Below are 16786 nucleotides of genomic sequence, written 5' to 3' on the forward strand. Positions count from 1 at the left end.
TCTTAATGATTATTTAGTAGGCCGTCTGGAATAGGGAGACTTCATCAGCAGTTTCCACTGTTTTGAACACTCTGTTTGCTTGTTAGTCCTGACTTCTACCTAGAATTGTCCCAAAACATGGGACTGCCTGGGGGGTTATGCTGAAATGTCTCTAACATACATTCTGTAGAACTGTCTTGAAGCTGTTTGCTAGAAGACAGTTGTCTCAAAGGCTGATTCAAGCAGAATTGGAAGGCAGTAGCTCATTATTTAGATATTTTAGGTCAATAATGATAGTAGCTTTTCAAACTCTAATGCAGGCTTTGAAGCTCTTTTATAGCTCTGCAAAGATATCTCAAACTGTAACATAACGTGGATTTATTTTTCAGTCTTATATGAATCTGCATTGTATTTTTCACATTATATTTGAAACTACGGGTTGTGATACAGTGTTGATTTTTTATACATTGTGTGAACTTTGCATCTCTGTTTAGCTAACCAGCATTTAAAAATAATGGCTTTGATCTCCTTGTGCCTATTGGCCCAGGATCTGACCTATCCTGTTTGTAAAATGAAGGTATGGTCAGATTTACAAAGATTCAGAAATCTCTTAAATAGTGAGTCTTGTCTTCAGATTGTTGAATCCTTGGGAGGATTTTGTTTTGATTGTTCATGATTTCCAGTTTGTGTATATGGTACACTCAGTTGAATGATCTCAACAAAATCAGTAGTTATTTACATTAATGAAACCATGTGTGAATGTGCACATTAACAGGCCTGGTGCTCTCTGGGGACTGGTGGCTTGACAAAGCTTTACTGAAATCTTACTTTGTGCTTCTCTGGAAGTGGTTTATTTAAATTATTTTATTTCTCCTTAAACACGTATGATAAACTACATGACGATGTTTGTACTTCCTCTTGAGAAATTCTAAATGCTTTCTCTGATAGTATTAATGGATGCTTAGAGTATTTTTCATGTGTGTAGCCTTCTCTGAAACATTCAGGATTCTCTTTTGAGGCAAAAAAAAAGCTCAGCACGAAAGGTCTCTGCCTAAAAAAACACCGAACCACGTGTTTCTAAAACTTTCTAACTCATGCAAACTGCTTCAGAAAACCAGTCAACTTCCAGCTTGTAAGCAGTTGTGTGACTGAAAACAAAAGGACATCTTTTTGTAAGATTTCTGAAGGACATAACCCTAGGTAGTGTCTACATTTTCACATTTAAGAAAAAGATTGGTTTCAGTTTCAGAAAGACCTGAAATGCGAAATACAAATGAAACAGCCTTTATGTCTTGGGAGTGATGCATTTCATCTGGTCTATAGCATTAGAAATGTATTTAAGACTTTAGTGTCTAGGACTTAGTTATGTTTTGTATACAAAAATTGTAGTGTATCTATGAATATGTAATAGAAAATGTAAAGGTAGGAACTGACATTTAAGGTATTCATTGGCTTTTCAAATGAGTTGTTGAATTATGATGAAAAAGGTATATTTAATTCTTTTGAAGTAGCAGTAGCTTTGTTGGAAGCCATCTTCTGTTGAATTGAATTGGTTCACATTATTTTAGATTCCAAAATGATCTATGAGGGTTATGTGCTTTGCAAAAATACGGTGTGTTTGAAATTCAAAACATGCTACAATCTTCAAATTAGGACTGCCTTTTCTATAAACTATCTTTGCAGGCATATAATTTGATTCTTCATATATTTTCTCTTTTTTTCAGCTTTTTCAGTAAGCTTAAAATTCACTTCGACTTACTTTTAATTTTGTTCTCAATATTGGTTGTGGTAAACTGCAATGGCTCCACATTTAATCAGCTTAATATTAAGACCTAAAAAACCCAGGAACTTTTTCAGTTTTTTTTTTATTGACTAAAGAAACGCTTCTCAGTTCTGTGTGTATTTTGCAAATATATGCTCCAACGGATTTGAGAGTACTAGACCAGGTTTGGTTTGGCTTTCCAGCAAACATTTAGGAAACCAAATTGCTGGTCTGAACTGGTATTTGAATATTTCCTTAACTCATGTATTAGTATTATGACTTAAGTACCGTCATTTTATCTTCCTCATAAGAAATACCTGTAAGAGATGATAAAACAAATGAAATTTAGTAGAAACATCTGTGAGTTTGTCCACTATACTGCTTGTGATCTAATGTGGGGAAGAAAAAAACACAACCAACCCAAACCAAACATGAAAAGTAGCTTATATGTTACAGTACAAACAGCAAAATAAGAGTAAAATGAGAGAGAAAGAAAATGCAGGCATTTCCTCAGTGTGCATATGTGTGATCAGCATATCTACAATGAATTATTTGCTGTCTCTGGAGGCCCAGAGTCTCTCTTCAGAGGGAAAAGCAGACATAAGGACTTCTCTAAGAGCAAATCTCTATTGCTTTTGTAGAACAGGAGTCTGTCACTCACAGAGGACTTGTTTACACCCAGAGTTGCTGCTGTAGTGTCAGCAGCTCCGGGGGTGTTGTGTTAGCATAGGTGCAGTGGGTAAGCTCTTGTGGAGAAAGCACTTCACGTGCTCAGCTTGGGAGGTGTTGGACTGCAGCTCTGTGTTTTAACAAAGCAGAGCAGAAGAGAAAACAGGGGAACCTCTATTTTGTCAAAGGCATTATTAATGATTCCCAAATAAACATCGGTGATATTATCTGCGATGCATTGTTGACAGTAGGTTTACTTCTGTTGATTCATTAGCCTAATTATTTAGATATGATGAAACACAATGACTGTTTTAAGTGCAAAGAAGCTGCAGTTAGCAAGCAACTAGCCAAATAAGTGATGGAGGATGGCAAAGAAGTTGCAGGTATGGGAAGTACGACTGAAGAAATTGCAAAGACTGACTAGAAAAATACACGAGATGCCATTTCTCACTGCTACAAGTACATTTGAGGGCAAACTGCTGGTTCCTGAGTAGATAACGGTCACAGAGTTTATTGGATTTTTTTTTTTTTCCAGTAAGCTATTCTTCTTTGCCAGAACATCTGTCTGAAGTGAACTCCAAGCCTTCATTGCAGCCTTTGATACATCAGGTTTGCCAGTGGTTATTGCTGCATCTGTGACTTCTAAAATTATCTACAGATGGGCTGGCTGGAGCTTACCAGGAGCCAGCTCTCAGCAATTTGGCTGGTATACTATCTTTTAGTGGAGCATCCTGAGGCTGGAAATTAGTGCCTGTAAGGTGAATTAACTGTTCTGCACTGGGAAGGCGAAGGAAACTACCTGAAAACTACTTCTACTGTAGTTGAGTAAGAGCTGTTTTGAATGTCAAGTTATCCCCTTAACCCTTTGATTAAAATAATTTCTTTTTTATAACCAGAATAGTAAAATAAATATAGAAAAACCTTCATAATGTAGAAGATATATTTAAAGCTCTATTCTAGTTAGGGATAGATGGTTTTGTAACTAAATGTGTTTGTCAGGAGAAAATAAGGGCTGCAGGCATCCTCTCAGTTGTATGCAGGAAGCTGTCTTCATGCATCATTTTTTCCCCATTAGCTGTAAAAATAAGGAAGATGCAGTTGGTTTAGGTGTTGGTTTGGGGTTTGGTGGAGTTTTGTTTGCTTCCCCCCGTCCCCCCCATGATATCAATGTAAATCTAGGGAAAAGAGTTCTCTCAGGCAACAGGAGACCAGATATTTCATCATAGAAGAGAAAATTTTAGAAGTTTTTTTTAGTATCTGTGACTTCATAGTTTATTCATAAATTCATGTTTCTATTTTATTATGGATTATATGACTTTCAATATTGGCAAGGCTTTATATAATTTTATCCTAGTTCTATTTTAAATAATTGCAAACTAGGAGATTCTCTGACTAATAGGTAAGGAGGAGTCCTTTGCACTGGGTGTTTAAAACACAGACAAAAAACCCCAACCCAAAACCCAAACCCAAACAGATGAAGCTTCCACCATTTCTTGCTACCATTGTCATGCTTTGCCCTCCTAAGTTAAAAGCTTAAGAAGAAGAACATCTAACCAGGCACTCTAAGCAACCGGGCAAGCGGTCAGGAATGGTTTTTAATAAACTTGGGTTATGATAAATATTTACCTTATGCTGAATCTGTTCTGTAGTGCACTTCAATATGAGCTTATCCACTGTTAAGTGCATATGCTCTGTGATTCTTCCAGCATGTGTGCACCTTGCTTTCATGCGTATATTCTTGGATCAGAAGCAAACTAGAAATGTAGTGATTCATTCTGGTAAATGTCTGTGTGAAGCAGTTTCCTACAGTTTGACTGAAGGTTTCTGCTTAATGGCATAATTCTTAGGCTAATTCTTGGTTCAAAATCCTCTTCTAGTGTTTACCACCTATCAGAATGCATAATCTACTATATTTAGAACATAAAACTTAAGTGGTCGGAGAGTACCTTTCGTTTCCCATGCTTCTTGTTATATTTAAAAAACTCTTAGGGTTTTTTTAACTGAATTTTCTACTCCTCGTGAAATTCATTTAGGAAGTCCATTTGATATTTTCATTTGAAAAGTGCTAAATATGTGTCATGCAGAAAAGCACACGCTCCCCATCTTTGGTTGCTAACAGCTCATTGTAGGTTACACTTTTGTTTGTTTTTAATGAGAGCAAATTATCAGTTGTTGAGCCAGGGGAGATGTGTAGATGGGCTAAAAAGATTAATGTGGTATTAGTAATGAATTTAAGGCAGGCATTGGAGTTGAGAAGATTAAAAGCTGACATTACCAGATGTGTGTGTGGGTATAGATTGTAAACTGCAAAGTTAGCTAACTAAGAAAAAAACACTTAAGCGATAGATGTGATTAGAATTTTTTGGCACTTCCTTACAAATAGTCAAGGTACTTTAAAATAAAAGTTTCTGCACAAGAAATATGTTGCTTTCCAGCCAACAGTGCCAGATAGTGAATCTCTGCCCAATAAAAAATGGGTTTCCACTTAGCTCAGTCAGGGTTGTATGCTGGACAAAGAGACTGTGCACACTCTTCATCTTACACTGGAGCCTACAAAGTTGATATTGATCCAGTTGCTAAATTGGGCCCTTGCTGCAGCAACTCAAAGGCACTGCTGCAAAGACATCTCTCAGAAAAACACAGGAGATGTTATAAACTTTTTTGTTTAAATAAAAAGTTAATCAAAAGACATTAAAAAAGGTTATTTAATATTAGAATTTATTGTTTAAAGATGCTACAATGTATAACAGTAGGTACTAACCTGAGAATTTTTGAGCATGGGCTGTAGTTTTTACTGTTCATTGCTGCCTGTTTCCTTTGGCATTTCTTTCCCTTTTCTGTGCTTTTGTTTTGTCTCAGTAAAATTAAGATAATAATTAAACTAAGTTAATGCTTGGCTTCCTTTTGTAAAGTGCATTGATTTATAAGCAAAAGAAATTACTTCTTAAATAAAACCCCACTCCTATATTGTGTAGTGATTCTACATTTGAATTCATACTTCTGTATTTTTTTTAATACAGAATTTTTATTAAAATAATCTTGTGTACCTTAGTAAAATTAATAAATTTGATGAATCTAATTATTAGGTTAAAATACTATGTCAGTACTTTCACTTGTAATACATGCAATATTATCAAATGCTATACACAAAAATTCTGATTCTGTCTATACTATCAGGGAGCTCAGTAATCATTGTGTTAACAGCACTGGCTGCTTTGTGCTGCTCCTGTGTATTCCATTTACTGTTCCCGTAGACTTGCATCATTTGCCTTCTATCTTTGTTTAGGTTACCTGGTTCTTTCAACCATTCTTGTGTCTTACCCCTTATAATTGTCTTTATGCATTGTAACTCAAAAGTTTTCTTTTTACAAAGTTGTAAGGTCTTTACTGAAACTTAAGAATACTCATGGCAAAACTGACCCCCAGATTATTCTTCTGTATCTTTATTTTTTTAATTTTTATTTTTTAATATATTCTTCCTGATAAAGACAGTACAATGAAATAAATACTGTAAATAGAAAATGTGGGACTTCCTCATCTGAACTCTTCCAGATGGTGAGTTTGTGAATCCACTTTCATCTCAAATTTTTGTTTAGGTAACATGCAATTAGTCTACTGTGTAATTAGAAATCATCTTGGTATTTACCCGATGGTAAAAGCAGTGCAGCTACAAAAAAATTAACATATTTCCAGGTCTTTAATATTAGCCTCTTCAGAAAACACGTGGTTTGCAAACCAGAATTCATCTGGGACAATGTGTGGCTTTGGTGCTGACATTATTGAACTATCCTGTGATTATGATTTTTTCCTTGTATTGAAACTAAAAACTTCTTAGATCTGGGCAATTTTGATCCACTTCTCTGTACTCATAATTTCCTGATTGCCCTAAATAAGCTACTCCTTGAAGTCTGAAAATCTTTTCAGCAGGTATATAATTTCTGGTTAGCCAGCTTCTGGCCCCACATCCTGCAGCATTTCCTGAGTATTCTTCTCTCTGTATTATTCTCTGTGTAAGCATAGAGGGAACCATTGGCTTGTGATAACTTAACAGAGTAGTGGACATCCATGAAGAATTAAAATGCAAGTAATTTCAGAATGTTCTCAAATCTGGTCTTAACAATTCTGTAGTGTTAACCATACTGAGACAGATGTGGTGATTTGTACTTAATTCCACATTGCTTTTAATTTCAACATTGCTTTTATGTTGCTTTTGTTTTTGCATAAAAAAGTAATAAACATTGACTTGGTTGATAGTTGCATGTGTCTTGATACCAGTTGCACAGAGCAGTTTTCTTTCTTGAAAAGTATTCATACTTCAGGAGAGCTCCAGTTACTGCAAGTATCTATAGTTTATTTACTTTTCTTATCTAAATTCACATTCTCTTGTTTCCCATTATCAAGTGGGAGGCATTCTTAAGCAGAAAAGGTGTTCATCCAGACAGAAAAACAGTAATTTTGCCTGTGTTTTTCATTATTTCCTCTGATGTTATTTTCTCATTTACACTTGGTCCTGCTTTGGATCTGTGGGAGGTTGTTCATGCAGGGGGTTTGCAAGGGGAGCCTGCAACAACCTCCTCCACAGTGATGGTAAACTAAGCTCATAAAAAAATGAAACATAACTTGAGACAGATCTTTTTCAGATTGTTCCATTTGTATTTTCTTTTTTCCCAGATTTTTCTTGTAGTTAATGTCATGTAATCATTACAGAAGCCTGTGGAAAGAAGTGTTGTAACATGCGCACATTATTCACAAGTCATCATTATTGTGTGTAAAAGAGAAAAATATCTCCTAGTGACTTCTGCCACCTCACAGTCTGCTCAAGCCACTGGCATATGGAAGTTAGGATGAGACTGGTAGAACAGAAAGCAATCGTATAAAAATTCATAATGCGAACTTTGATGCAAACTTGGGTTAATTCACCAACCTCAGCTGATTAGCTGCTGCTGTTAAAATTTTGGGGATTGGATTTGTCTGGAGTTTTTGGGTGGTGGTTTTGTCTTTGTGTGCCAAGATTTCCCAAATGTCATTAGTTCATTTCACATCATGGCCAATCTCCCTTACTCAACCAGCTTGCGTGTCAGCATATACTGGAATGCAGGTGGTTCCCTCTGAACATCAGAAAACACGTTTTTTACTGTGAGGGTGATTGAGCATTGGTACAGGTTTCCCGGGGACGTTTTGGGGTGTCCTACTTTGGAGATACTCAAAAGGTAGCTGGACATGGTCCTGGGCAAACAGCTTTGGGTGGCCTGCTTGGGCAGTGGGGCTGGACCAGACCACCTCCAGAGGTCCCTCCCATCCTCAGCCAACCTGTGACTAATTAAACAATGCAGAAGTGATGGTGTTACAGGTTAATGTACAGTATTCATGTAACCCACTTGTAAAGGTCAGATGCTTTTTGCATAATCATTACATACTTGAGTGGAGAAGCAAGAAGAGAAAAGGAAAAGAGAGAATATTACCTTGCAGAGTGTAGTGAATGACTTAATTTAATTAGATAATAGTCGCAACCTTTCATTTACATCGGCAACCACCCTTCCCAGTGTGATCTCCTAACATTCCAAATTGTGACATGTTGTGAAGGGGACCTAATGTCTGTCCCACAGCAGTTACGGAGTTTAATCTTTTGCTTGTTTGAAGGATGAACATTGAATTTAAATGAGAAGAAAATACCCTAAACCAGACAATAAATGCAATGCAGGCTTCTTAATAGTAAGCATCTTTTAGTACAAGGGAGAGATCTCTGTCATTGGAGATCTTAATAAAGAAATAAATAAAAATGGTCCAGCTCTATCAAGGACAGCAGAAATAAAATTTGAATGGAGTAGTGAAATCTCCAGGTGCCATCTGCCCTTACTTAAACACATCTTTAAAGAAAGGTTTGTCAGCTGAATGCATTGAAGAGATAACATCCCCATGCAGAACTGAGTGGGATCCGAACTATTTTTGAAGCCCAATACCCTTATCTAAAAAACGAACAAACAAACCCCACGACACAAAAGTTTGAGTGCTGTAGTCTAGTGTAGCCAAACTGATTAGTTCTTTGCCTTTCCTTCTACCTACACTCCTTGCAAGCAACACTTACCCGAAAAAGAATTTTCACTCTGCTGCTTCCCTTGCTGTGCTAATCACCTGTATCTGAAAATACATCTTCAGAATTGTTTTATTGTGACAGGTCAGCAGATAAAAGCTGGATACCAGGGGGTAAATGGCACTGACTAATAGACTTGCTTTCCGTAACCGAAGCAATATTCCAGAAAAAAACCCTTGGTTCATCATTGGTGTTAGGTTTGAAAATATTACTGGAAAATGAAGTCCTATACTTTGTTGCTGGAGGTGAGATTTTGTCTTACATTCTGGTTTTCTTGTCTCTCAGTTAATTTATGTGATAATTACCACCACAGATGACTGACCAAAATCTTTAATGATAAAACTATAGGAACCTTGGCACCATGGTGAGATTGAGCTATTAGTGTCTTTATGTGAGAGACACAGAGAGTGCTTTGCTTTCCAATGTTTTTTTTTTTTTCCTTTGTCACATAGCACAGATATACACAATGGAAATGGAAGTATCACAAAATGCTTTCCATCCCTTGATTTTAGGTAGCGGATGGTTTTTGTACCAGTTTGTGTGGCATTTCTATACTGCCAATTTCAGCAGTTTCTCATATCCACTCTTGCAGTATTATATGCTCTAAATGCGAGGTCAAAGCCTTTCAAATAGGTGCTCTTCTGGTATAAGAATGTATCAGAACTTCATGGGCAGTTTGAGGTCTGAAATACTCTGAGGTACAAAAGACATCGGCCGTATTTTGATCATTTTCACGCTTGATGGCTTATGATCTAACAGTGCTGTGCTATATATTATCTGTACAAGGTGATTTCCCAGGTTGAACTTAAAAATTACTGAATTATTGATGCATTTTAAGTATGCATTAATGGCTTGGATGTGAATGTCTATATTTAACATAACCACTAATAATCTGGGCCTGCATAAGAAGAATGTGGTCAACTATTTTCCCCATTGTCTCATGTTTATTTCAGTACAAATGTGATTTATAGTAATCTGCTTTTATGACGGGGGGGGGGTGGGGGGTGGAAATTCGTATCATAGAACGGAATGTGTATATTAGTTTCCATGACCTAGGGATGACTTGAATCAAAATGTTGTTCTTCCTAATAGTTGAATGCCTGCTCATCCAAAAAGAAAAGAATGGGAAAAAAACTATCTTTGAAAGCACTGAGCTGTTAGTTGATTTGGAACAGTAATATCACAGCTTCAACAAAAACGTGCTCTGCTGTGGAGTATGCATATCTAAAGCACCCAGAATTTCCTAGTATTTTCTCCTGAAGCTTTGGTAGTAAAATCCTGGAATGCATATGAGTATGAAGATAATATCCTTTTCACTGTTGGCTGGATCAGGAAGCTTATCTGACTGAAAATTAATCCTTTTTTGTATCGTTAGATTTTTGTTTGCATCAACTTGCTCTGATGTGACTGACTGCAACTGTGGGACCACTAACGCCAAAATCTAGGAATCCAAACCCAGTGCTAAGGAGAGCACTGGGAAGGGCAGACCTGCTGTTGGGGGAGCTGTCTCTATCCAAGACACAGTGTTTGAATCTCAGCATAGTGTTAGGAAAGTCAGAAAAGAGCTGGTGCATCATCCTTCCCCATTCCTAGAGCCTCTCTTGTTTAAAAAAAAGCCGCCACCAACAAGGACAACCTTGAAATCATGATTTTACACAGCCAGACAGGGGCTTTGAAATTGATGGTCAAAGCTGATACCAACTTAAGTTTTCTTTTAAATCAGCAATACATTTACAGCAGCTAGTCCATGTTAGGCAAGGTTTGAAAAGCACAGTGCCAGAAGGAATCCCATGCCCAGACCAATGACAAGAAAAGCTTTCTTTAAGAGGCTTCAAGACAATAATCATTTATCTGGCATAAATTTTTGTTACAGATGCCAGAAGCCTTTCTGTGACAACAAGGCATGAAATTTACCCCCAGCTTGGCATCCTTTCTCTGTTTACTTGGTTTGACAGGGAGGCAGCCAGTTAAATAATGCGAAGTGATTTTCAACAAAATTAACATGCCTTACCTAGTTTATACCTTCTAGGAGTTCACTGATAATCTCACCTCTCATTTTCTGTATGTGTGATTATTTTTTTTCCTGTGTAAATAACAGCACCTTCATCTTAGTGAACCAGTCCTCTACCAATGAATATGCGACGTTGACCTGTGTGCTATCAGGCTCCAATGTGTAAAGCTGAGGGACTAGCAAGCTACTGTAACATTCCCTGGAGAACTACTTCTTTCTGAATGCAGGTTGCAGGTAATAAAAGTTGGTGTGTATTATTTTGGGGGAAAAAAAAATGGGAAAAACCCTTCAATTTCTGTCACTTGTGGAGCTACCAGCAGCAGCTGTGTGCTCAGTCTGTTCTTTGGGGATGCTCCAAATAATGTCTTAATTTCCTAGCTAATTCCTGGGTTTAAAACCAAAACAAATACACAACAAAACCCCACGACCTCACCACACCCTAACAAGCTAACCTGCTGCAACTACTAGCACCTCTGTCCTTGTACATAAAATCCTTAATACATTTCTCAACTATAAAATAGATTGTACATTTGCAGCATTTTTATTAAATTTGAAAATGTGATACCTACTTCCCACCAAGAAAACAAGCGAAGAATTTGAAAGAAAATATGTACATTTTGTACCTTAGGAAAACGTTGTAGTAAGGAGCTGTTTCTGATACATTCTTCATGTTCTCACTGGGGTTGGCTACTTTTAATACTTCTTCTGAAGCATCAAAGTCTGAAGCATGAAACAGAGAAAGAGAGAGGGAGAGAATAAGCTCAGTCTTGTTAGAGCTGACTTTTTCTTGAGGCTGTTTTCACACTTCCTCAGGCAATAAGATTTAAAGAAAAAAAAAGCAGTCTCTAACATGAAACCCACTTCTTCAGTCTGGTAAGATAAATCTAGACAAGCGAAGAAATCTTTATTTCTCTGCAAAGTTACTGATTCACATCTCATGCTCATAGATTAAAGTAGAAATTGATCTTTGCTTTCAGAGGAAGAAGTTTTACAATTCTGATTGTCAGGCGTGGGTTAATTTACATAGTTCTTTTTCCTGTTCAGTGAGTGGTGTGTTCCTTTTTCAGGCTTATACTAAAATGTCCCTTAACTCTGCTTTGATGCCGCACGCTCTCCCTCCCCCCCCAACAGTACTCTACATGAGTATGAAAACATATATAACAAGTACTTTTCAGCTATGTAGGCGCTAATCTAATCTTATCACTTTCATTTGCAAGATAATGTATTTCCTTTCTCAGTACTAGATTTAGATGTATTTTTTAAATGTATAAAGGAGCTAGGAGACAGGACTTTGCTAAGTTAAAGCTGAAAGAACATGAAAATTTTTTCCTTTTCTTTGTCGTCACAGTCATACATAAGTAATCCTCTGATGGGAGGGATGCCAGGAAAAAGTGCAGAAATACGCATGTAATGACCTTTGCTACTAAAATTAACATGTGCCTCCTGCACCTGTTCAGAAATGGTTTAGCATTCTTATGCCTGACTTCAGAAAAACTGGCTAATTAAACAGTACTTTCAGTGAAGGTCAACTCTGCATTAGTAGTTCATTAAATTATTTGTCATGCTGAATGTTACTCCTGGTCACCAGAAATACTGAATTCAGACACAGAACAGAGGAGTCAAGTCTAGACTTTGTGCTCTCATTGCTGGAGAAATTTGTATCCCGAGCTGTTAGGTCACACTGCAGGGAAGAGCCCTGTGCCCAGCACAGAAATTACTTGCTTGCACAGGGATTGGTCAGACGGGGTATGCCCAGAAATGTCTTAGAAACATGCTGCCTGCTCTTATTGCAAAGTATGCACATAACAGCATAATTGTCCTCTTCAGGCCTTGGAAAATCAGTTTGTGTTGAAAAGGATTTCTCATGTACTGTCATACCATTTACACCAGCTACAAAGAAGGACCTATCTTTTTGTTATAACTTTATGTGATGGTAGAAGTTTGAGACAGAACAAATTATAACTTACTCACCTCCAAATTTAAAGCACTTGCTGAAACAAATCTGATTATGAAATGTATAATTAAAACTGACTGTAAATACTGCAGTATGTTGAGATGTGAACCACTTTGCATCAGATTTTCTTGCAGGTGAGGGGTGGCAGCGTATTTCTGCAAAGTATGATTTGGGTGCTCTGTCTTAGGTTTCCAGCACAGGTCTTTACTCTTGCTCTTCTGTAAGATGTGGTATCCAGAACTTACTGTTTCTCTAGTATCTGAGAATGCTACTGGATCAAACAAATCTTTTGGTGTGGACGCAAAGTACAGTCTTTTTTCTACCCAAATTTAGTATGTAGGATCTCTGTGCTTATAGGTCTTCCAGTACCCAAGAGGGGCTTCCATATTAGAATTGGGCTTTATGATTTCAACTCAGTCAGCAGTGTGGATTTAGTATGTACCCTGCAGGTATACACCATCAGTGTGATCAGTGACTCCATCAGCTGCAAGGATGGCTGCTGGTGGCTTTGACTCCAGCCGCATCAGCTCACCAGTGTGGCTGTCTGTCCAACCCTCCAGGGCTTGTGCTGTGCTTCTGAGTTGCACTTGCAGAGAAGGATGTTGGCCATGGAGGCATCGTCCTGCCATTGTGCATGCCTGTATTAAACCTGATCGGAACAGCTGGGAGACCTCTTCAATATTTATCATACCATGCATGTAATGAAACTCTCATATTGGTAATTGCTAGGAGATTAAACCTTTGCAAAGACACAGTTAGTGAATACTAATTCCCTGCTCTCTAAAGAAGAGGACAGTAGGGAAACTGGGAAGGGAAAAAAGAAGAAAGAAAATTTTGCTGTGTTCAGGAACTGTGATACCAGGGAAAAAGCTTATTTGTTGAAGGCTCCCAGCATGGGAGTTTTGTAGGTCAGGTTCCTCCATGAAAAAATAATTGTTATTATATGACAATTTCAATTCTGGACCTGACCTATTCTTGAGGGGCCTGGATTCATATAGTGAGTCAAACACTTCTTCCCATTGTGTTGATAGAGGGAGGCACTTCATGGAAGAACACCTCTGAGCTAAGAGTTACTGGAATCATTACATTTTTGCTTTATGTCTTACAACTGATCTCAGCCTTTGTGGTTCTACATAGATTTTCCTGCTATCCAGTTCACTGTGTGTGTGTGTGTGTGTGTGTGTATGTGTGTGTACTCCTCAGTGGAGTACGCAGCATAAGCGAACAGGCTGAGGGGCTCACCCCTGCCCCGCGCTGGGCGGCAGGAACCGGATGGAAGGCAGCCGCGCCTTCCCTCACAATGCCCCACCACAGCCCATGGGCAGGTGTGCCTAGCAACCAGGAAGGACAGAAGTGCAGCGAGATCTCGGCTCTGAGCTCTGTTCCTCTGGCTGGGGAGTTATCTGCCCCCTTCTCCGCTTCCCTGTTTGTTGTCACTGTGTTAGTAGCAGGCACGATGGAAAAACTGGTGATAACACAGGAGCGCAGGAACTTCATGAGAGGTTTGTGTGCTTCCGCCCGTGTGACATGACCCTGATCTAGCCTGTGGCAACGAGTCCAGGTTATACTTCCTTCAGATGCCTAGCCAGAAAAGAATTCCTTGAAGAGAACAGGCAAGATGCAAATTGTATATGAAACATGATTCTCTTTCAAAAAAAGAGAATTTTGGAAAGAGGTTTTGTTTTTAACAACCCTTTTCCTGTGAGTTCAATATGGGAAGAAGGAAAATGTTTTTATCCTGACTCAAACACAACGAGGGCTTCCAAACCTATGAGCATACAGGTGACTAAACTGTCACAGCCATTATATTTATTTGGATAGCCTAGTAATAGTGTATATGTTTCAGGCAGATTATGATTTTCCAGACAAAACTGCAGTGGAATAGCAAAATCGGTGCCCATATCATTGTTCTGCAATGCCATATGGGAGTATTCAGCAGCACCAGTGGCAGCTGCTGTGCAGTTTGGTCTGTTCTTCTGACCATCATGCGCTGTAGACAGTAACGTGTTGCAGATGGTGTTGTGGCATCTCACTGCGGGCAGTACTGTAACTGTAATTTGTTGTTCGGTACACAAAAAATATAAGGTACAGATCAAGTGATAGACTTTTTCTAGTGCCTTATGCTGCAGTGTAAATGTTGACATAGTCCAAACCCCACGTTACTAAATACTTGCTCTGTCACCGAAGAAAAAATGTAGTATAGACAAGAGAATAAACAGAGGATCACAGTTGAATGGTGAGATTAATAAGCAGACCGTACAAATTAACAACTTCTTCCTGTCTGGTTTCTTGAATAAGGATAGTTAAATTTTATTAATATATTTTCAGACAAAGATATATCCACACACAAAAACTGTTGCTTTTGAAAACAGTATTAAAACAAAGTAGAGAAAGTATATTTTAGCAGGTCAAGAAAATGGAAACTTCAGAAAATCTTTGCAAGGCTCACTGAAGAGAAATTTAATTTTCTGGGGACTTTACTTGTAAGTTAATGTCCATTAGAAACTCCTGAACTCTAAATGACTTCTAAATTAACTACATCCTGTGAGGGTAAAATAAAAATCCAAGTCTTCATTTATATATATTAAAATTATAGTTAAAATATATGGTTTTATTGAAGTGCCTCAATCCCATTAAAATTGAGAGAAATTAGATATTTAGATACCTGTGTGAAAAAATCTTGCAAAAAGAGGTTTATAATGTATAATTTAATAAAAGCACTGCTTTGTGTGGAACAACTGACAAAAAAAAAACCCTAAAATCAAACCACTGGGAAAATGGAATAAGACAGGATAGGAAGCAGTTCTGAAGATTTAATGTTATGAAATCAATTTAGAAAGTATTCCTGTTTTGCCATAGAATGCTAAGAAAATGTCATTCAGTTAAATTGGATGAAAGTGGATGTAAAACTGAGGAAAGATACAGTTTGGGATATAGCAGACAATTATACCGCAGTGCTCAGCACAACAAGAGGTCATTGCTGTTGTATTTTCTGAGCTGCCTCAGTGCTTGTCAGCAGCACAGGAAAATCTGAGGGAAGAGGAAACATATCAAGCAAGGTAGAGGTGTAGAAGATAGGGCTATGTGTGTGGCCTTGTCAGTTCTGTCTCTCGCTGCTGGGAGCTAATACTGCTCTGGTGTGGTATCCTGCACATCTGCCCTGGTGAGCCTGGAATATAGGCTGGGATTTGACCTAACCGGAGATTTTGCATGAACCACTCCCATCCCATGGGTTGGTGACTTTACTTAAAGAAAACGGAAAGGTGGTCCATGAGTGTCTTGTAACCTTAACAAATTGCCTACTTAGTCTATGCCCAAAGCTAGTCCTGAGTATTGTATTGTAAATATATGATTTAAACATTTTGTGGTTTTCTGTAAAATGGCCCTGTTATATGTGCATATAAAAATGTAACTATGTGTTTTATAAACGTATATAATAACTGAAATATGCCCAATGAAAGTCAGGGCTATCCTGGTTCTGACAGCAAGTCAGATGATAGGCAGCTGGAAAAAATGCTGCTATAGAAAATTTAATGGGTCACCTTTACATTTTCTGTAAGTTGTCTAACAGCTGCTGGTGAAAGCGAAACACTGTTAAGAACTTCATGAGTAGTATTGATGTGCCTGTTTCTGCTTACAACTGCTGGGAGCTGGCTGGTAAACATCTCTGTATTATGGAGACCTGTTGCAAGTAATGATTGTCTGGAATCCTAGAATGAGTCAACATATGATAGTACATTTGCTTGTGTGATGTTCTTTATATTTCTGACTGACTCTAAATGCTCGGAGAAACATTTCTCAAAGGAATTTAGAGATTACCGAGGTAGAAGAAAATTTTGCTTGCTTTATTTTTTTTTTTTTTCCCCCCAGGAAATCTGGCTGTGATTTATCTTTGTTTATACTTGAATTTTGTGTTCCCCCACAATACCATATTTCCCTTATGTTAAAGAAATTATTTTGTAGGAAAGAACCTCTGGAGAAGATAGGAAAAATGCACCTAAAATGGTCATGTGGTTACAATGTCTTTGTCCTATGCCTATGCTCATATTTCCAGGAGTTGATTTGGGTCTGCAACAGTATCATAGCTATGGAAAGTTTAAATACTTGATGGATGAGTTAGCAGTCCTCTTTACTTGATGGATGAGTTAGCAGTCCTCTTACGACTTTAAAGTCCTGTGTTGTTCCAGAGTCTTGCTAGAGAATCTGAAAGTGAGGATATTTACATCTTCCTGGAAAGAAACAGCACGTTTATGAAGGCAGTAGCTTATAATATATTTTAAAATGACTATAGTTAAATGTGACTCTTGTAATTTAACAACA

General features: G+C 37.8%; 1 protein-coding gene across 23 annotated transcripts in view; it reads left to right on the top strand.

Annotated features, from left to right (window-relative positions):
• RBFOX1 (RNA binding fox-1 homolog 1) overlaps positions 1-16786 on the top strand; it is a 1274017-nt gene that overhangs the window by 544324 nt on the left and 712907 nt on the right. The window contains exon 1 of one of the 23 annotated variants that reach the window (XM_057406621.1): positions 5948-5965. The exons of the other annotated variants lie outside the window; for them this stretch is intronic. Within the exon in view, the coding sequence (XP_057262604.1) occupies positions 5963-5965 (3 nt within the window). The 5' untranslated portion in view covers positions 5948-5962. Of the gene's footprint in view, positions 1-5947; positions 5966-16786 lie in introns of those variants that run through there. 23 annotated transcript variants of the gene reach the window in all.

Source organism: Pezoporus wallicus, unplaced genomic scaffold, assembly GCF_028554395.1.
Source record: "Pezoporus wallicus isolate ANWC-B61680 ecotype Strahan unplaced genomic scaffold, APGP_CSIRO_Pwel_v1 contig_6155, whole genome shotgun sequence".
NCBI classification, from domain to species: Eukaryota; Metazoa; Chordata; class Aves; order Psittaciformes; family Psittacidae; genus Pezoporus; species Pezoporus wallicus.